The 21,746-nt window shown below is 49.4% G+C and overlaps 1 protein-coding gene across 1 annotated transcript in view; it reads right to left on the reverse strand.

The window, feature by feature from the left end:
* Positions 1-2,089: 2,089 nt before the first annotated feature.
* Positions 2,090-21,746, reverse strand: part of COTL1 (coactosin like F-actin binding protein 1) — a 51,788-nt gene continuing 32,131 nt past the window's right edge. Inside the window, exon 4 of the mRNA XM_030819460.1 lies at positions 2,090-3,467. Coding sequence (XP_030675320.1) covers positions 3,357-3,467 — 111 coding nt within the window. The 3' untranslated portion in view covers positions 2,090-3,356. The remainder of the gene's footprint in view (positions 3,468-21,746) is intronic.

Consider the following 21,746-nt stretch of genomic DNA (forward strand, 5'->3'; position numbering starts at 1 on the left):
CATGATCAAATCCCATACCTAGGCCAGTGCTTGGCACATCGTAGGTGCTCAGTAAACCTGTCTGCACTTGCCCTTCAAGATTCCAGTCATGGTTGGGTACAGTGGCTCACGCCTGTAAGCCCTACACTCTTGAGAGGCTGAGGTGGGAGGATTGCTCGAGTCCAGGAGTTTGAGACCAGCCTGGGCAGCATAGGGAGACCTCCTATCTACAAAAAATACAAAAATTAGCTGGGCATGGTGGTGCACACCTGTAGTCTCAGCTGCTCAAGAGGCTGAAGCAGAAAGATCGATTGAGCCCAGGAGATGGAGACTGCAGTGAGCTGTGATTGTGCCACTGCACTCCAGCCTGGGTGGCAGAGTGAGACCCTGTCTCAAAACTAACAAAATAAAAACAAACAAGATTCCACTCACGAGAGGAACCCACGGAGGGAGAGGGAGGCCTCCCTTCCAGCCCCTCCCGCCCAGGATCGGGTCCACTTCTGCCGCTGTCTGGAAAGGAAAAGCTGGCGTTGGTTGAATCTGGCACTCCAATTTCACTAGTCTGGGATAGAGGCCTCATCTGTATTTTCAAAGCTCCCAGTGATCCCAATTCACAGCCAGGGATGAGACCACAGGCCTAGGGGCAGATTTGAGAGCTGCTCATTCTTTCTAGTCTGCTTTGGGGCAGGGAGTGGGGTGGGCAGTGAGCCTGGAGGAGGGCTTGGCCGACCAGGAGATTCCAGGAGAGGATGGAGGGCTTGCAGGACGGAGTGCATGAGTGACATGAAGTCATGCACCTACTAAGCCCAAGTTCTGAACCGAGCTAAAACCCGTGCACTGGGAACGGACCTAGTTGAGCTCCCTCAGCTCTAGTTATAGGAAAAGACGGAAGCCGATAGAGCTAACAAGACCAGTGGCAGGTGTGAGATAAGAACGCTGCACCCTGACAAGCACCCTTTGCCTGCACAATCCTCGCTGCTCCTTAAGCCTTTCTACACGTAGGCAATGTTATCTATTTTGCAGATGAGCAAACTGAGGCTGAGAGGTTAACTAAATTGCCTAAAGCCACACAGCTGTGAACAGATGAGCAGAATTTAGAACCCAGATGTGGCTGGGGCTGGGGCTGGTGGTGACCTATGGCCCCCTGCCACCCTGGGCAGCATGATCAGGGCCTTGCCCGTACCTTGTAGGATTCCTTCCTGCCCTGATTTCGGCTTCTGCCCTCTCTCCGCACCCTCCCTGCCCCACACTGAGCTCCTCCAAGCCCCGCTGTCTGTGTCTGAAACTCCTCTGCCCTGATTCTGGGCTCCCACAGGGTCTGGTGTGCTGGAAGTCCAGTTTCTCAGCTGTAGGATAACCTCGGAAAGGATGTCACGGCTAACGAGGAAGATGCTTTCTCTTGGCTTTTCCTAAAAAGGCAGATGGGAGTTCTGGCCACTCAAAAAGAATCACTACCTGTGGTCCCAGCGCTATCCCAAATGTGTGGCCTCCCCGCTCCCCTCACAAGCCACGGCACCAGGGGCTTCGAGAGACTTATTTCAAATCCCAGCTCTGGCCGGGTGTGGTGGCTCATGCCTGTAATCCCAACACTTTGGGAGGCCAAGACGGGCAGATCACATGAGGTCAAGAGTTCGAGACCAGCCTGGCCAACATGGCGAAACTCCATCTCTACTAAAAATACAGTAATTAGCCAGGCATGGTGACAGGTACCTGTAATCCCAGTTAGTATGGAGGCTGAAGCAGGAGAATCTCTTGAATCTGGGAGATGGAGGTTGCAGTGAGCTGAGATCTCCCCACTGCACTCCAGCCTGGGCCACAGAGTGAGACTCTGTCACCAGAAAAAAAAAAAAAAAAAATCCCAGCTCTGCCACTTTCTATCTGGGTGACCTCGGGTGAATGAGCCCCTCTGAGCCTCAGTTTTCAGGAAATGGAGACAAAAGCAGCACCTATTTCTTATGGTTGCTAAGAATTAAATAAGCTACTGAACGTGAATGTGCCCGGCCCCAGCAGCTCCGCAAACACCTGTTAAATCTGAAGGTGATGACGACTGCCTTTGTTTTTACAGCAAAAAAACAAAAGAACTTTGTAGGACAAGTCAGAAACCAAACTGTTTTCTGAAAAACAAAAAAACATTTATTTCTGTAAACTGTCTGAGTGCAGAGATGTTCTTTACAATCCCAATACAGTACAGATTTCTTCCCCAAAACGAAATGAGCAAAGGAAAAAAAGAAAAAGAGCTATATCAAATGTGCTCATGAAGAACCAAGCCAACCTCATCTTTCTTTAAAAACAAAACAAAAGGATCCTTTTGAATGTATGGTGCAGGCATAAGATTGAAGCCGCAGGCTTTTGGGGTGCTGTGAGCCCAGGGCTTTGCTCAGCTCACAGCTAGCGCAGCGGGCGGAGCAACCCTTTGGCCCGAGCCATCCTCGCAGCTTGCACAGAAGCTTCCTGAACCTAAGGGATCTGTTCCCAGCTCTCCTTAAATTCCCAGTCCCCACCCTGGGCCTCTCTCCCTAATGATCTCGTCGCTTTGGGAGCCCCGGGAGTGAACCCTGAAATACTCCCTCTGTCAACTCTGGGCTCAGACCTTTGCCCTTCTCTGCGTCACAAGGAAATTTCGGTCAAGAGGGCAGGAACAGGTGGTTTCAGACCGTGCAGCAAAGCCACTGCCAGGCAAGTTTTAAGGCAAATGTTATCTCTTCTTATTCAGTTTGAGCCAGACCTAACCTTCTCACCACCGAGCAATCCTGCCTCTGCCGGAAATGCATCTTAGGCAACTCTGTATGGAGGTGGGATGAGGGAGCCCAGGGCAGATACCAAGAGGTCTGGGCCTGAGTAGGGAATGGACGTGTGTGCTTATGAAGGCTGCAGGCACCGGGTGCAGCTGCAGGCACCGGGTGCAGCTCCTGGCCCAGCTGCCCCTCAGCGGTACACAGGAAGCAGGGCCCAAGAAAACTGAGATGGCAAAACAGGCCCGGGCTCTGGAAAGCAACGTGAGGTCATGCAGATCTGACTAGGTAGACCTCGTCGCGTGGAAGAGAAATGCCAGGAAAAGGGGTCACTGCAGGAGGCACCTCGGATCTGATGGCAGGCAGGACCTTGCATCAAAATGATTTTTCTTTAGAACAAAAAAGAGGGGGAGAAAAGAAAAAGAAGATCAAAGAAAGAGGTTCTGTGAGCGTCATGAGATAGGGCACAGCAGGGTTCTAAGGGAAGCAGGAAGGTGGGGGCTGTGGACACAGGGTGGCGGGCGCTGCCTCTCATGGCTTCTTTTCTCCCTGGTGGGCTGGTGGGCTAGTAGCTGAGGCCGGCGGTCCTCTCTCCCGGGGAGCAGGCAGATGACTTTGGCAGGGGCGGTGTGGGGTGGGCTGGGGTTACTCCGTCTGGGCGTCGTAATTGGCTCCCCCCGCCTTCTTCAGCTCGCTCTTGATGAAATCTTCCTCCAGCTCCTTCCGATCACTGATCACAAACTCCTTAGCGAAATTCTGCAAGAACAAGGGAAACCAGCATTCCTATTAAGAAGGAAGGGACACGATGTGAGGGTGGCTCAGGCAACACACTGAGAAGCAAAGCACTGAAAACCCTGCCGAGAGATGGAAATCCGGCAGCAGACTCATCTGGCAGAAAAAAACCTGACTGGGGAGGAGGGAATGGGGCCGATCTGATGCTGCATCTTCCCATGTCCGTGGGGATGGCCGAAGGAAGCCAGGGCTTGAATTTTGGCTGTGTTACCTTGGCCAAGTCCCTTCAATTCTCTGTGCCTCAACTTTCTCATCTGTAAAAAACTATCTTGTCAGGAGATATAATAGGTTACGAGGTTGGAAAGGCACACGGGTGTGCTGGTAAATGTTTAACACCAGGCACTCCAAAAGAAAGGAAAAAGACAAAAGCTCAGATTGGTCTTTTGCCCATTTCCATGATGTAAATAGTCCCACAGTGGCTGATGTCAAGCTATCAAAGTGATGTCACCATACGTGGAGGTGGAAGGAGACAGGCGTAATTGGCTCTCACCAGCTGGGACAAGCAAGCTTCAGCCACCAATGTTCCTAATGATGCAGGAGCCTCCAGTCCTGGATCTGCCATGGGCTCTCCACCCGCACTGAGTTACACGAGGGTAGAGGCTCTGCCTTCATTCAACAAATAGCATGCCAAGCTGTGGGGCTACAGGGCTGAGCAAAATGGATGCAGTCACTCTTTCCTCTTGGAATACACAGGTTTCACCCACAGAACCCGCAGGCACCCATGGTGCACTCAGTAAACGCTTGTGGCATGCATGAGGGAAGCAGGTGACCTGGCTTATCAGACAGCCCTAAGCCACGATGATACTCAGTTACTGCCATATGTGGATCGTAAGACTTTTAACAAACAAAATTTCAGGATGATGACGGGCAGCTTGACAACAAAAGCTATCAAAACTACAAATAACAAGTCTAAAGGTAAGAAAATCATCCACATTAAAAAAAAAAAAGCCCATAAGGAAATAACATAAACAATGACCATCATATTCTTTTCTTCCTGAGAGAAAAGCCTGTTGCCCAGGCTGGAGTGCAGTGGCGCAATCTCGGCTCACTGCAACCTCTGCCCCGAGGGTTCAAGCCATTCTCATGTCTCAGCCTCCCATGTAGCTGGAACTACAGGCGCCCGCCACCACACCCGGCTAAGTTTTGTATTTTTAGTAGAAGCAGGGTTTCGCCATGTTGGCCAGGCTGGTCTCAAACTCCTGGCCTTAAGTGATCCGCCCAGTTTGGCCTCCCAAGGTGTTGGCATTACAGGCGTGAGCCACCATGCCCGGCCAACCACAATTATTAAGCACTCATGTGTACCAGCACAGTGCCACAGTACTGAGAATGACACACAGTAGGAAACAGGAATCATGGAAGGTGGAAGCAACCCCTATGTCCATCAACAGAGGACTGGATTATCAAAACACGGTCCTTCCACACAATGGAATATTCCTCAGCCACAGAGAGGAATGAAGTGCTCGCACGCACAACTACATGGATGAACCTGGAAAACAGGATGCTGAGCGAAAGAAGCCAGGCATGAAGACCATGTATTATCAGCTGCCATTGGTATAAATGTCTAAAAAAGGCAAACCCATACAGACAGAAAGCAGACACGTGGTTACGCGGAGCTGGAGATGGGAACAGGAAATGACAGAGACGTTCTAAAATTGGGATTGTGGTGATAGGTGCGCAAGTCTGCAAATTCACGAAAAAGTACTGAACAAGTACACTTAGGATGACTTGATTTTGTGGTACATACATTATACCTCAATCAAGTTCTTTTTAAAAAGGCCCGTACGCTGATCAACATTATTTCCATTTTAAAGGTGAGAAAACAAAGGCTGGAGATTACAATGCTTGTCCAAAGTCAGACAACCAGAAGGTCCAGTTGACGCCAAAGCTGGCATCTTGAAACAGCCACCATCTCCTTTTGGGGTAATGAAAAAGTTTGGGAACCAGACAGAGGTAGGGCTTGTACAACACAGTGAATGTTCTGAAAGCCACTGAATTGTACACTTTAAAATGGTTCAGGCCAGGCACAGTGGCTCACGCCTGTCATCCCAAGCACTTTGCAGGCCGAGGCAGGCAGATCACCTGAGGTCAGGAGTTTGAGACCAGCCTGGCCAACGTGGCGAAACCCCATCTCTACTAAAAATACAAAAATTAGCCGGGCGTGGTGGCGCATGCCTGTAATCCCAGCTACTCGGGAGGCTGAGGCAGAAGAATCACTTGAGCCCAGGAGGCGGAGCTTGCAGTGAGCCAAGATCGCACCACTGCACTCCATCCCGGGCGGCAGGGTGAGATCCATCTCAAAAGAAATAAATAAACATAAAAATAAAAAGGTTCGTTTTATGTTACATGAATTCCACCACAATTAAAAAATAAAAAACAAAAAAGTCGCCATATCGCCAAGAATGATGAGCCCAGGAGCATCCTCAAGGTCAAGCTTTACAATAAAAAGACAATGCATCTGGCGCGCAAAGCCACTGACAACACTAACGAAGTGGAGAATGGGAGGTTAATTTTTATCAAGCAGCTGACGTGTGCCAGGAACAGCCTCACTCATGTTCTCATTCAGCCCTCTCAGTATATTAGCTTTATTTTATTTTACTTTTTGAAGATAAGACTCATGGGCTGGGCTTGAAGAGATTTGCCCAGAATGACAAAACAACCTTTAGATCCTTTCTGTTCCCACCCCACTATAGTGTGTTACTAAGTGTATGTGATCAGTGCAATGAAAGAACACAAGTTGGATGTAAGAGCCAGAAAGGAGAATTGAGAATTAATGTATTTCTCAACCCTGAGCCCCACGGCTTGAGGGAGGGGCAGAGAGCTTTCAGAAGGAGGAAGCCAACAGCTCAAGATGCTTATAGAAGAAAGTCCAAAGTTCCTCTGCTTTGTGATAGCTATATATGGCAATTACAGAAATAAGAACACTTGAAGTTCAAGTAGGTTAGCTATTAGAAGATTTAGATTAAGAATAATAAGTTTGACAGCCATGGATGGTGGTTCACGCCTGTAATCCCAGCACTTTGGGAGGCTGAGGTGAGCAGATGATGAGGTCAGGACATCGAGACCAGCCTGGCCAACATGGTGAAACCCTGTCTCTACTAAAAATACAAAAATTAGCTGGGTGTAGTGGCACGCGCCTGTAATCCCAGCTACTCGGGAGGCTGAGGCAGGAGAATAGCTTGAACCTGGGAGGCAGAGATGGCAGTGAGCCGAGATGGCGCCACTGCACTCCAGCCTGGCAACAGAGCGAGACTCCATCTCAAAAAAAGAAAAATAAGTTTGATAAGGTCTAAGAAATCTCAAATGAAAGATACATGGAGCTAGGCACAGGCCAACCTAAAACCACAAGTACTTAGGAAATCAAATTAGAATGAAACAAAAAGAAGCAAAACAGACAGCAGATCTAGTAAAACATAACAATAAATGTAAATGAACAAAATTACCTTTAAAAATGCTATGTTTCAAACTACAAAAAAATCCCTCAAACCTTGTACTACATACCAGAGACATATTTAAAATCAAAAGATTAGCAGAAAAATGATTCCAAGTTATACAAACAAAAGTATATACAAATGCAACCATATGATCTCTGAAAACGTTTAAAGCAAACTGAATCTCACAAGATAAACAGGGTCATCCTGCAACTTGATAACCCTCCTGGCTCAGCTGATGTTCTTTCCTCTCTGCTCAGTAGAAAGTAGAATGGAAGGTTATTTTCCCTGTAGAAGGGCTGTTTTTATTGTCAGTACTTGGAGAGGTCTTAAAAGACAAGTCGTCCAGCAATCCGATTACTGCCAAAAAGCAAAGGGTTAGAAAGCAAGTGTCTTAACACATTGAACTGGCTCACACCTAAAAGTCCTGTATTCATATTTCATTTCCAATTTATCCTCAGGGGAACACAGAGAGTTAGAATGTGCAAAATTGAATCTTCCCTCTTTCCTTACTGCTTTTTTTTTTTCATTTTTTTGCCTCTTCCAATGACCAAGAAAGACAAAACTTTAAACATTTCTGAAGCTACAGTGACCATGGCCATGCTCTAGGCCCCTTTAGAATAGACTCCAGATTCTCTCTTCGGAAGAATCCTGACATACTGCCTCCAGGGGTGAGCTGAAGACCTTGTATTCAGACATGAGCCTGTTGGCTCCCTTCACCTTCAGTCTGGCTGACAGCTGGTGCATTTGGCTCTGCTCCCCTCCTCACACAAGAGCCCCCACCGTGTGACTGCCAAGGTGTACAGCCTGGGACTCGACGCAGCCCATGCTGGTGCAAAGCCGAGCAGAGAGAAGGGATGGATGGAGGACACTGGAGGTCCGGGCTCCCTCTGGGCCTTAGAATCACCATGGCCTCATAGACAGCAGGGCCGGTGGTCCTTAGAGGTCATCTCTTGCCCCTCAATTCAGAAGGGGAAACTGAGGCTCGGCAAGTGACACCATGAGGCTGGTTAAGCGGCAGTCATCCCCCAGCCCACTGCTCTCCACCCTCGCACCTGGGTCCGCTCATCTCTCCCCGCTGCCCATCAGCTTCCCTCCCCTCTTTGTGTCTCCTCCTCGTGCTGCTCCTGTGTCTTGTCCACCCCTGCCCCGTTCTTTGAGCCTGGCAGTGACTCCTAGCACCTTCCAAATAAAGTGTCTGCATCTCAATCCAGTCATCCCCCTGGGATCGGCTCCCTGCTGTCACCTCACCGGCAGACTGGTCATGCACGGGCCCATTGCCTGGACATCACGTGGACACATGGGTGAGACGGGCCTGTGACCAACAGTGGTCAGTTCCCTTGGAGCCAGAGCTGGACCCCAGCCTGCTCCTGAGTGGACACCGAGCTGCTCCCACCTTCTATAGGGCCAGCACCAACTCTGCAGGGGCCCAGGAGGTCAGGCCGCATGGAGCGGGTACTAGCAGGTGTCCATCCTACACGGGGTGCTCCCAAGCCCCCAGAGGCTTACAAAGGTGAGCCAGCACCTTCCATTCAGGGCATGGACTGCACAGAATGTCCCCAAAATGTCTGACCTGAGCCTCAGCCTAAAAACCAACTGAAAACGACCTCCACACCTCTCCACCTCCATGCCTTCCAGCGGCTCCCGCGAGATGAGGGAGTTGCAAGCACCACTGGGGAGTGGGCTTCATTGCATGTCTTCAAAATGAGACAGAAGCTGAGCAAACACGGCTCTGGGCAGACGGACTCTGACTTGGGAGCAATGCCTGAGACTGGAGGGAGCCTGCGTGGAGCAGCTGAAGTCTGCCTTGCACCTGAGGCTGGAAACCACAGGGAACATATGTATGCAAAGCATGGCCACCCCTACACCACACACACCTCCTCAAGACACAGCACTTGCCAGCACCCACATGCCACCAACACCCACAGGGGCAGGGGCAGGTGGCAAGACTCAGGAGGCAAGTCCTTCATCAGAAGGAGACTTCCAGGGCCTAGAGCAATGCGGACATATACAGAATTTTAAATTTTCTTTTTTTGAAACACAGTCTCACTCTGTCACCCAAGCTGGCGTGCAGTGGTGCCATCTCGGCTCACTGCAGGCTCAACCTCCTAGGTTCAAGCGAAGCGATCCTCCCACCTCTGTCTTCCTAGTAGCTAGAACTACAGGCACAAGCCACCACGTTCAGCTGATTTTTGTATTTTTCTGTAGAGACGTGGTTTCGTCATGTTGCCCAGGCTGGTCTCCAACTCCTGGGCTCAAGCGATCCACCTATCTTGGCCTCCCAAAGGCCAGAATTTTGAATTTTCTTTCTTTCCTTTTTTTTTTTTTTTTTTAAGACAGGTCTCACTCTGTCACCCATGCTGCCAGGCTGGAGTGCACTGGTGCAATCTCAGCTCACTGCAACCTCCACCTCCGGTGCTCTAGCAGTCCTACCACCTCAGCCCCCGAAGTAGCTGGGACTACAGGTACACACCACCATGCCCAACTAATTTTTTTTTTTTTTTGGTAGATAATGGGGTTTTACCATGTTCCCCAGGCTGGTCTCGAACTCCTGAGCTGAAGTGATCCACTGACCTCGGCCTCCCAAAGTGCTAGAATTACAGGCGTGAGCCACTGTGCCTGGCCGGGAATTTTCAGTTTGCTACTAGCCACATTGAAAAATGCAAAAAGGAAACCAGTGCCATTTATTTTAATAGTATTTTATCTAATCCAATATATGCAAAATATTGTCATTTCCACAATGTAATCGATGCTAAAAGTTACTGACAAGGTCCTTTACATTCATTTCTTTTGAACCCAGCCTTAGAAACGCTGTGTGCCCACCAGGTATACGGCACGCGGTGATATGGCTGGGTGTGCTTTCAGGCGCTCAGTGGCCACATGTGGCCGGCAACAGCGCAGGTCTAGACAGAACATGAAAGAGTCTGAAAGAATAATGTGATCAGGCAAAGAGAATCATGAATTGCAGAGCATTAGAGCCCATCTGAGGGGGGTAGACAGCTGCGCCATGTCCAGATCCGGGTGGTGGCTTCAAAGGTATGCACCATGAACGTTCAAAATATACAAAACTTGGGCCAGATGCAGTGGCTCATGCCCAGCACTTTGGGAGGCCGAGGTGAGTGGATCACCTGAGGTCAGCAGTTCAAGACCAGCCTGGCCAACATGGTGAAACCTCATCCCTACTAAAAATACAAAAAATTAGCTGGGTGTGAGAGGCGGGAGAATCGCTTGAACCGGGGAGGCGGAAGTTGCAGTGAACTGAGATCGCACCATTGCACTCCAGCCTGGGCGACAAGAGCGAAACTCTGTCTCAAAAAAATATATATATATACGTATACACACACGCACACACGCGCACACACACTCATTGAGTAGTATTCCTAAGATCTGTGCGTTTTACTCTATGTAAATTGTGTTTCAGTTAAACAAAATAGTGAAGGGAGGTGGGGTGCAGTGGCTCATGCCGGTAATCCCAAGCACTTTGGGAGGGCGAGGAGGGAGGATCGCTTGAGCCCCGGAGTTCAAGACCAGCCTGGGGAACATAGTGGGACCCTGTCTCTACTACTACTACTACTACTAATAATAATAATAATAGTAATAGTAATAAATAGCCAACAGTGGTGGTGTGCGCCTATTGTCCCAGCTACTTGGGAGGCTGAGGCAGGAAGATCTCTCGAGCCTGGGAGGTCGAGGCTGCCGTGAGCCAGGATCGCACCACTGCACTCCACCCTTGAGACCTGCCATTCACCTCTTCGTTACGTAGAGGACCAGCAGCAACTCAGAGACGGGACACAATTCATCCCAGGGGACACAGCAACTTCCCGGCAGGGCCCTGGGGATGCGTTGCTGCTGCCAGCCCCGCTTTCTCCGCACATCCCGCCTCCAGGGGCTGCTCTAGACTGCCAAGCCTTCGAGGCAGCTGCCACAACCTGCCAGAGACTGCACAGCAACGTGTGTCAGTCTGGGGGCACTGTCACCTGTGGCTGAAGAAAGCTCTTTGTTTTGTCTAGGAACTCGGTGTCGCTCTCTCATAGCTGCCAGACGGGGGACTTCTCTTTTCTTGCCAAAGCAGGATTTTTTTCCAAGGGCCTCATCCAACTAAGTCTCACTCCTAGCAGCTGAAGCTGCTTGAATGGTTTAGAATTACGCAACCAGCAAGAGAAGACAAGTTTTTTTGTTTTTGTTTTTTGAAGACGGACTCTCACTCTGCTGCCCAGGCTGCAGTGCAATGGTGCGATCGGCTCACTGCAACCTCTGCCTCCCGGGTTCAAGCGATTCTCCTGCCTCTACCTCCTGAGTAGCTGGGATTACAGGCAACCACCACCACGCCTGGCTAATTTTTGTATTTTTAGTAGAGACGGGGTTTCACCATGTTGGCTAGGCTGGTCTTGAACTCCTGATCTCTGGTGATCCACTCACCTCTGTCTCCCAAAGTGCTGGGATTACAGGCATGAGTCACCACGCCCAGCCCATCCTTTCCATTTTTATTTTTATTTATTTTCATTTTTTGAGACAGAGTCTCACTCTGTCGCCCAGACTGGAGTGCAGTGGTGTGATCTCAGCTCACCACAACCTCCACTTCCGGGTTCAAGCAATTCTCCTGCCTCAGCCTCTGAAGTAGCTGGGATTACAGGTACGTAACACCACGGCCGGCTCATTTTTGTATTTTTATTAGAGACAGGGTTTCATCATCTTGGCCAGACTGGTCTCGAACTCCTGGCCTCAAGTGATCTCCCCACCTCGGCCTCCCAAAGTGCTGGGATCACAGGCATGAGCCACCACACCCCACCCCTTTTTGTTTTTTAATGGCTCCCAACTGCCCGGGTTTAAACCCCAGCATGCTGGGAGTAGGTCCGGGCCAAATACAAACAGGCACCGTTGTCCACAGGCATCTCCAGTGGCCTGAGCCTCCCTGGGGACTCAACCTCCCTGAGCCTGAGTCTCCTCATCTGCAAATGGGGACAATAGCAGCTTCACATCCTAGGGCTGCTGTGAGGGTCGTATGACCATAAGAGAGGCTTACACACTTGATGAGAATGCCTGGTAGAAAGCGGAGTGCTCAACAGTCAGAGAGAATGTTTCACAGGACTGTGGGTTCACCTTCATTCTCAGGATCGTTCGGGGAATTTGAGATTTAATGAAGTTCCCTCAGCCACTCACAGTGAAGACACAAGCAGTAGCTGGTTCCTCTTCTCATTCCTAACGTTTATTTTTTAACGAAGGGAAGTCCCAGGAATTCCTTGGAATAACCAAGTCAGTGAAACTGGCAGAGAGAAGACGACAAATCCGGCTGCAAACCCCAAAGCCAGGCCCAGGGTTAGCTTCGGGAAAAAGGAGGCCTGTCAGGGTACAAGTGTAGGGTCTGCTACTCAGGAGCGTTTGGGCTTTGAGGATATTCCTAATCAATGCAGAGAGTGTGGGTGCAGGGGAAGCTCTGGGGAGGAAACATGAGCAGGGATTCTTGGGCAATTCCATTTGTGAAGTCGGGAATGCATATTTCTATGAAGTGGGGCCCAGGAGAGGAACTGATCTTCAATGTATTGAAAGACAATGAAAGTGACACAATTTGTTCTTCCCACGAACACACATTAGTAAACATCTGTCATACGCCATACACTCTCCCAGGCTCTGGGAAGTCAAAATTCTGGTACTTACTGGTCTCTCTGACAGACTGAGAATAGAAAAATAGAAGCAGCGGGCTCTAAAATGCCTGGAAGACAATATTTAATGGCTCTGGGCCCTGGTTTCCACCTCTGTGAAAGAAGAAGACTGGACAACAGGGTCCCCCAGCCTTTCCCCACCAGTCATCCAGGGATCCTACACCTAAGCCTCCAGGGCGCATAGACACGGGATGAAGTTCCACCACAGACACCAGATCCTAGGGCAATGGGGAAACCTGGCATGGAAAAGTCAGCTTTGGGATCACAGCATGGCTCTCACAACGAACGATGCATACTGGCTTCAGGTCCGTCCCAAATCCCCGTAACAAGGTGTAGGGACTAGAATCTCCCCTCCCGCAGGCATAAGATGGGGCCGGGGATAGACAAGACGTGTGCTGGACACATGAATGTGTCTTTTCCAGAAGTGGGTGACGATGAATAAACCAAAGACCGTGAACTGCTAAAGAAAAGCAGCCACAGTCCCCAGCACCCTGCATCTTGCTAGGAGACAAGGCAATCTCCAAGGAACAGGAGCCAAATGAAAATGCACAGCTATGAAACCCACTGGGCACCCGCTGCCAACCCCACCGAGGCCCCTACACCTCCCTCCCACAACTATTCAAAGTGCTTGAAAGACCGAGGTTTTAAAAATTCCACCAGCAAGGTATAATTTACTCAAAAGGAATGGGTTCTTTTTTGTTTGTTTTGGTTTTGGTTTTGGTTTTTTGAGACAGAGTCTTGCTCCATTGCCCAGTCTGGAGTACAGTGGTACCATCTTGGCTCACTGCAACCTCCACCTCCTAGGTTCAAGCGATTGCCCTGCCACAGTCTCCCAAGTAGCTGGGACTACAGGCATGTGCCACCACACCCAGCTAATTTTTGTATTTTTAGTAGAGACAGGGTTTCACCATGTTGGCCAGGCTGGTCTTGACCTCCTGACCTCAGGTGATCTGCCTGCCTCGGTCTCCCAAAGTGCTGGGATTACAGGCGTGAGCCACCACGCCCGGCCGGAACAGGTTCTTATTATAGGCAAGAGTCATTATAGATAAAGGGAAAAACTAATAGATCAAAATGGCACAGGCTAGGGTTTGACAGATTCAGGAACAAAGGCACCCTCGTAGCTCAGGAGTGACGTGACCCTGCTATACTGGGAGAGAACAAAAGCCAAGACAGAGGCACACGGCTGTATTTCAGGTGGACACACGGTAACCATCTAATGAAGATGGAAGCGATGGCGTCCTAGAAGCACACTGTGACGTCCTAGAAGCACGCTGTGAGTGTTTTGGCCAAAACCAAATAGGGGCGGCTGTTCCTATGTCTGGATCTGTGACCCCAACAGGGCCCCCAGCCTCTTCAGCATTTGGGCAACTGCCTGGAGTCTAAGGCTGGGCTTTCCTGACCACAGAGATTTACAGAAGCCCCAAACGCACCTTGCCTAATTTCTAACTATGGCTTCATCTAGACCAGGCATGTAAAGCATGCAGGAAATGTACTCTCCTCTCTCCAGTGTCCACAGCAGACATCGCAAATTAATCATGGCACTTTCCCCACCGAGTCCAGGCTTAACCTCAGAATCCCCCTTAACCCGGAGCTCCAAATAGCCCAGGCTTATTGATCAGTTGACAAGCCAGAGATTAAATCCAGGTTCAGATCTTCAACTTCTGCCCCATCAAAACTGTGCCCAGCATTTCTTATTCCTCAGCCACATCCACACTTGGGGATTTTTCCCAAAGAAATAACAGAATTTTTAAAAAATAACAACATACATACTCAAAGATGTTCATTACCAGTAAATACCAGGCTGTTTCCATTTTTAGCAAAAGTTGGATAAATAAATAAATACTATCTACTTAAGACTTCATATACGCCAGGCACTTATTATACATGGTATCTTATTGAATTTTCACAATTCCATGAGTGAGATACTATCATACACATTTTTCAGATGAGAAAATTGAGGACAAGGGAAGTGAAGTAGCCAGCAGATCACAGGATTCACTCCACGCCAGGGAACTCACCAGGCGGAGGAACAGACGCACACAGGCATGCACGCACACAAACACAGATATGCACACACCAACACACACACACGCAGGCATACACACACACAGGCATGCACCCACACAGGTGCACACACACACACAGGCATGCACACACCCTCTCACACACATACATGCATATGTACATACAGGCATGCACAGACATACACACACAGACACACAGGGATGTGTCCACACAAATGTATACACACATAGGTGCATAGAAACACAGGTATGCACACACACATGCACATGCAGGCATGCACACACAGACAGACACATGCACACAGACGCATGCATACATACACACAGATACATGCATGCACACACAGGTGCACACACAGGTATGCACACACATGCACATCCAAGCATGCATACACACATATACACACGCATGCACACCCATCCATACTCATACACAGCGGTGCACACACATACACATATATACACACAGGCACACACACATCCACTCCCACACACAGGCATGCACACACACCACCATACAGAGGTGGGCACACACACAAAATGGGTATCACAGACTTACATATGTTGTACTACATCCACTTACAAAATAATATTTGGCCATTACAATAATAAAAACAGGCCGGGCACAGTGGCTCATGCCTGTAATCCCAGCACTTCGGGAGGCCCAGGCAGGCGGATCACCTGAGGTCAGGAATTCGCGACCAGTCTGGCCAACATGGCATCTCTATTAAAAATACCAAATTGGCTGGGTATGTTGGCATACACCTGTAGTCCCAGCTACTTGGGAGGCTGAGGCAGGAGAATCACTTGAACCAGGAGGCAGAGGTTGCCATGAGCTGAGATCGTGCCACTGCACTCCAGCCTGGGAGACAAGAGCAAAATGCCATCTAAAAAAAAAATTATAAAAACAAGAAGTATTTATGAAACGTCAAGAGAAAGGACACAGGCTGTATCTCTGCTCTGCTAGAGGCTGTGGCAAGGGCCCCACGGGAAGGGGCAGACCCCTCTGTGGGAGGTAGGGGGTAGTGGCTGATCACTTAGCTCCTGTATTTTGTCAGAAGCCTTTCGGCAAACCACAGCGACTTGGAGTAGAACCACCATGGGGCGCAGACTGAGCGTGTGTGCTTGTTTCATAAGAGAATCTCACAAGGCAAGATGTCCGGGAACACAGAATAACAAGAGGTGGACAAAAGCGTGCAGGGGTCCAGGGAAGGGGAAGAGAAGACGGGGAGGAAACACACTCGTACATGGGGCAAGATTTAGAGTGCAGTGAGCCTTCGGCCTTTCATGAAGGCTGGGAAACATGCACTTCACACACAAAGAGCTCTCCAGATTCATTTCTTCAGGTTAAGACCAGTACACGTTCGAATGCTGCATCCTCACGGCACAGCGACTGTACACCGTGCTAGCGACTGTGTCGGGAATCACTGCACCAGAGCGTCCGGATGCCAGCTGCCGGCAGGTGCCTGGGGCAGGTACCAGGCTAGGGCAGGCTGGCCAAGGGCTGGCACTGGTCTGGAGTTTGGTGGAGGGCAGCCAGGTCACAGCCCGCTGGGCAGAATTCTTTGCTTATTAAGGTGGCTTCATTTACATGCCAGGCCCAAACCTAGGGTGCAGGGATCTCCTTCTTTCTCCTAGGAGACTGTTTTTTTCCTCTAAGACTTTTTTTTTGAGATAAGGTCTTGCTCTGTTGCCCACACTGGAGTGCCAGTGCATCCTCACAGTGGTGTGATCATAGCTCACTGCATCCTTGACCTCCTGGGCTCAGCCTCCCGAGTAGCTTGGGCTATAGGTACATACCACCATGCTCGGCTAATTTTTTTATATTTTTTTTGCAGAGGCAGGGTCTCACTATATTGCCCAGGCTGGTCTGGAAGTCCTGGGCTCAAGCAATCCTCCCACTTGAGTTCCCCTAAGGGCTTTTAACCTCTTTAGTGAAACATCCACAAAGCAGACCCATTGCTCTTGAGTTTCAGATCCTCCCAGGGCTCCTCACTGCCCTCCCATTATAAAAGCCCCACATTTAAAGTGGCCTCCAGTCCCCCACCATCTGGCTTCTGCCTGAACACTCACCTTGGCTCAAGAACTAGTCCTCTCTAAGCCTCAGTTTCCTCATGTGTATATTGGGGTCAGTACAGCCCCCAGCTCATGGATGAATAAGCCTGATACGATACCTGATCCCACCATTCACAGGCTGCATCGGAGCTTTTATTTTTCAATTGTGCAATTTGTATTTTAAAAATATACGACATGAGGCCGGGCGCAGTGGCTCACGCCTGTAATGCCAGCACTTTGGAAGGCTGAGGTGGGCAGATCACTTGAGGTCAGTTTGAGACCAGCCTGGCCAACATGGTGAAACCCCATCTCTACTAAAAATACAAAAATTAGGCTGGGCATGGTGGCAGGCACCTGTGGTCCCAGCTACTTGAGAGGCTGAGGCAGGAGAATCGCTTGAACCCAGCAGGCGGAGGTTGCAGTGAGCCAAGATGTCGCCACTGCACTCCAGCCTGGGCGACAGAGTGAGATTCCATCTAAAAACAAACAAACAAATATATATATGTATGTATGTATGACATGAGCAACAAGAAACGCCCCCGGCCTGAGCCCAGGCCCAGGTGAAATGCATCAGGCCAAAAAGGCCCTTCTGGTTATGCAAATACAGAGTCCTTCCATGAACCACCGGCTTAAGGAAGCGTAAACACTCGACATAGAAATAAACAGCTGAAACCCTTTGAAGGCAACGAACAGTCTATGGATGGTCCACAGAGTGCTAAGTGGTAACCCATGCTTTGCAAGGGGGAACCGCAGCCTCGTAAATCTCATCCCATGGAGGGGTGTAGGTTCTCCCAGCTGCCCCAGTCAGCTCTCACTCCTGCTTTCTCTAATTTTTGTTGTTGTTGTTGAGATGGAGTATCGCTCTGTCGCCCAGGCTGCAGTGCAGGTGGCACAATCTCGGCTCACTCCAACCTCTTCCTCCTGGGTTCAAGCGATTCTCCTGCCTCAGCCTCCTGAGTAGCTGGGATTACCGGCGTGTGCCACTATGCCCAGCCTCATTTTTGTATTTTCAGTAGAGACGAGGGTTCACCATGTTGGCCTGGCTGGTCTCGAACTCCTGACCTCGGGTGATCCACCCGCCTCGGCCTCCCAAAGTGCTGGGATTACAGGCATGAGCCACCGCACTCAGCCTCCTGCTTTCTATTGAAACAGAAGCAGAGACGTGGAAATTTCAACCTAGCCCCAAGTCCCCTGAGTGTAATTAGCTTCCACAATTTAATTTAATGCAGAGAACAGTTACTGAGCATTTATAAGCTTCTGTCGTGGTAATACACAAAGAGCCTACATGAGCAAATTCATTTCTTCAATTTTTTTTTTTTTTTTTTTTGAGAAGGAGTCTTGCTCTGTTGCCCAGGCTGGAGTGCAGTAGTGCAATCTCGGCTCACTGCAACCTCTGGCTCCTGGGTTCAAGCGATTCTCGTGCCTCAGCCTCCCGAGTAGCTGGTAGCTGGGATTACAGGCACCTGCCACCATACCCAGCTAATCTCCGTATTTTTAGTAGAGACGGGGTTTTACTATGTTGGCCAGGTTGGTCGCGAACTCCTGACCTCAAGGGATCCACCCATCTCGGCCTCCCAAAGTGTTGGGATTACAGGCATGAGCCGCTACGCCCAGCCCATTTCTTAATTTTTAAAAATTATTTTAAAATAGAGATGCAGTCTCACTATGTTGCCCAGGCTGGTTTCAAGCTCCTGAGCTCAAGGAATCCACCTGCTCCAGCCTCAAAAAGTACTAGGATTACAGGCATGAGCCATGGCACCTGGCCTCATTTCTTCATTTCTTAGCCCTTGTTATGTGCTAGCACACAGTAATCTTCCAGCACTAGGAGTACGATTCACAAAGCAGCCATGGCTTCTGCCTTTTAGGAGATTATGTCCTGGTTAGTTACTTAATTATAATTCCTTAATTATAATACTATCTAGACCATAGTAGATACAGATACAGGCATAATTAATTCTGATTGAGGCTGGTAGGAGAATGGGATAAGAAATCAGGGTTTTGAAGGATGAATAGTTCACCAGGCATCAAAATGCAGAAGCCCTTTTCACACCCACTGCTTTTCTTTAATCATTCCAACTGCTCTGTGAAATTTTACATTCTGTTTTTCCTAAGCGAAAACACAGAAATTCTAGTGATAAATACCTGCCCAAGGTCCTACACCTGTGAGCTGATGGAGGCGGAATATCAACTGGAGTCTCACTCCCCTACATGCTGTAACTTTCTCCATTTCACACAGCAGCATTTTTTTAAAGTAAGCACAGGGCATCAAAGTTCACGTGCCAGTTTAAAGTTTCCACCAAGGAAGACTGAGAATCAGGAAATTTAAAAACTAATTGCATGTGCAACACGAGTCTACAAAAGGAGTGTCCGGCCCTGCTTGCGGCCTTCGAACCTCTTCCCCGGTGCCAGAAGGCTTGGGAAATGTGCAGTGTGGTGAAGTGGCCGTGTCGGGGCTCTGAGCCCACAGCCTGGATTCCAGGCATAGCTTTGCCATGTCCAAGCACCCGGACTTTGAGCAAGTTACTCAGCTTCCTCGGATCCCAAGCTCCTCATCTATAAAACAGGGCAACTGGCAGACCTGGCCTCGTGAAGGACAAATGATTTAATACATGGAAAGTCCTTCAGAGAGTGTCAGGCACAGAGTAGGGCCACAATAAAACTATTGTTATTCATATTATTACCACATTGGTACCCAAAAGAGGCCCTCAGAGGGGAGGGGTGGGTAAATCTGGTCCCAGAAATTAAGCCGATCCTGCCCCTGGGGTTTATTTTTATTTATTTATTTACTTATTTTTGAGACAGGGTTTTCCTCCGTCACCCAGGCAGGAACGCAATGACACGAGCACAGCTCACTGCAGCCTCCAACTCCTGGGATCAAGCGATCCTTCCACCTCAGACTCCTGAGTAGCTGGGACTACAGGCATGCAACACCATGCCCCAGCTAATTTTTTTTTTTATTTTAGTAGGGACGAGGTCCCACTATGTTGACCAGGCTGGTCTCCAACTCTTGGGCTCAAGCAATCCTCCTGCCTTGGTCTCCCAAAGTGTCGGGATTATAGGTGTGAGCCAGTAAGCCTGGTTACTCCTGGGGCTCAGAAGCCATCAGAATAGACTCCAACTGGCTAGTTCACACCATCCCTGGCAGGTCCGTCCTTCCCACCTCCACTTCTCCTTGGAGGCAGCAGCCTCTGTTGTCCTCTGTTCCTGAAAGCTGAGCTGTACGCCCTCTGGATTCCTAGCTCCGTGAACATTCATATTATGTTAAAGAATAAATAAAAGGATCCAGTGAACCCATCCTGCAAGACAAGCATGATGCAGCATTGCCCAAGCACGGCTCTAAATCAAGAGAGCCTGGCCCTGGCACATCGCAGGTCACTACCAGCGGTCACTGCATTGTCCCCACAATCCCGCAGAGACACGAGAACAATAGGACCGAGGTTCTGTCCTGGGCACCAGCCGGGTACTTCTGTGTGGCAGACAACAGCTGTGGCCAGCCAGCCGTGCGTGCTGCGCGTTCAGCGCATTCCCCGGACTCGAGTCTGGGCATCGCAATCACCCCGCCCAGCTTGCCTGGCAGCCCCTGCTGCCCCGTGGCCTTGCGGGCATTTGTCTTGTTTTCCCCCAGCCATAGACGCCCCTCAGTTTCTCAGGCTCTGAATACAGACTAAAGAGGATCAGAGTCGAACTTCACTCTTAATTCTTCCGGGCTCTAGCCCCAGCTCTGTCACTCATTAACTGTGAGTTTAGGGCAGGTCCTATCACTGCTGTGGGCCTCAGTTTCCTCGTATGCTGATGCACCCCTGTGCTGGCCACAGGTGAAGTATGAACTTTTTGAGCTCCGTTCTGGCAAGTGTGGGTGAGGCCAGACTCTTCCTGTGTGGCTGATGGCTGGCAATGTCGGTGAACAAGATTCACGCCCTGTGCCCTGGAACTCAGCATCTGTATCTAGCATCTCCTAAGGAAATAATCTACAGAGTAGAAACATTTCTTGCCTGAACTGTGCATCACGGGGTTGTCTAAACAGAAAACTGGAAATAAGAGCTGCTACTTCCGGGTCCCAGAAATTAATTCATTGTTCTAAGCACTTTCCCTATATTTGCTCATTTAATCTCCACCACAACCCTGCAAGGCAGGCATTATATTACCCTCATTTTATACATCAGGTGACTGCGCCCAGAGAGGGTAACCCATGTGTCCAAGGCCACACAGTAAGTGATGGAGCTGAAATTTGAACCCACACCATCTGGCTCCAAAGCCTACTGTACTACAGTTTCCCCCTTGGCAAAGTAAAATAAGGTTCATTTAAAGGTAAAATGCCTTCATAAACAAATTACTCCACTAAAACAAAAGAAAAGAAAAATTTCCAGAATACGCCAAAATAGAATATGACACAGCAAGTCAACTCATCCAATTCTTCATTTTACAAATGAGGACACTGAGGCCCAGGGAGGGAGAGACTTGCCCACGGTCAGGCAGGTGGTTAGTGACATACAGATCCCTCCACTAAATTAGCTGGGCGTGGTGACACACACGTGTAATCTCCAGCTTCTGGAGAGGCTGAAGCACCAGAATTGCTTAAGCATGGGAGGCAGAGGCTGCAGTGAGCTGAGACTGTGCCACTGTACTCCCGACTGGGTGACAGAGTAAGATTGTCTCCAAAAAAAAAAAAAATCGCCCCCCTGGATTCAAGTTCCTCCACATCAATGACCGTACAATTAATTTACGCTCTCCACGTTTCACACAAAGCACAAGAACACATGTGCATTACTTTATTATAATCAAAGTCAAGGGTTTATTAATATAGTAATCTTAAAGCCAATCTACTTCTTCTTCACACGGAAATGATCGCAAAAAGGCAGCCAGGGAAGTGACCTGGTCCCCAAGACATGGCACCCAGAATGGGCCCATCGGGAACGTCCCTTAGAGAACATCTGCTCTGAATCCCCATGATGCAGAGGGGAAGCTGATAGGCATGCCGGTCTCTGCATGGTTTTAGCGGCTGTGGAAAGATAGCATTATACCAGCAGAATGGACCCTTTGTAACCTAAATGGCTAGATTTGCAACTGCAGCATAAA

Source organism: Nomascus leucogenys, chromosome 2 (assembly GCF_006542625.1).
Source record: "Nomascus leucogenys isolate Asia chromosome 2, Asia_NLE_v1, whole genome shotgun sequence".
In the NCBI taxonomy this organism is placed as follows: domain Eukaryota; kingdom Metazoa; phylum Chordata; class Mammalia; order Primates; family Hylobatidae; genus Nomascus; species Nomascus leucogenys.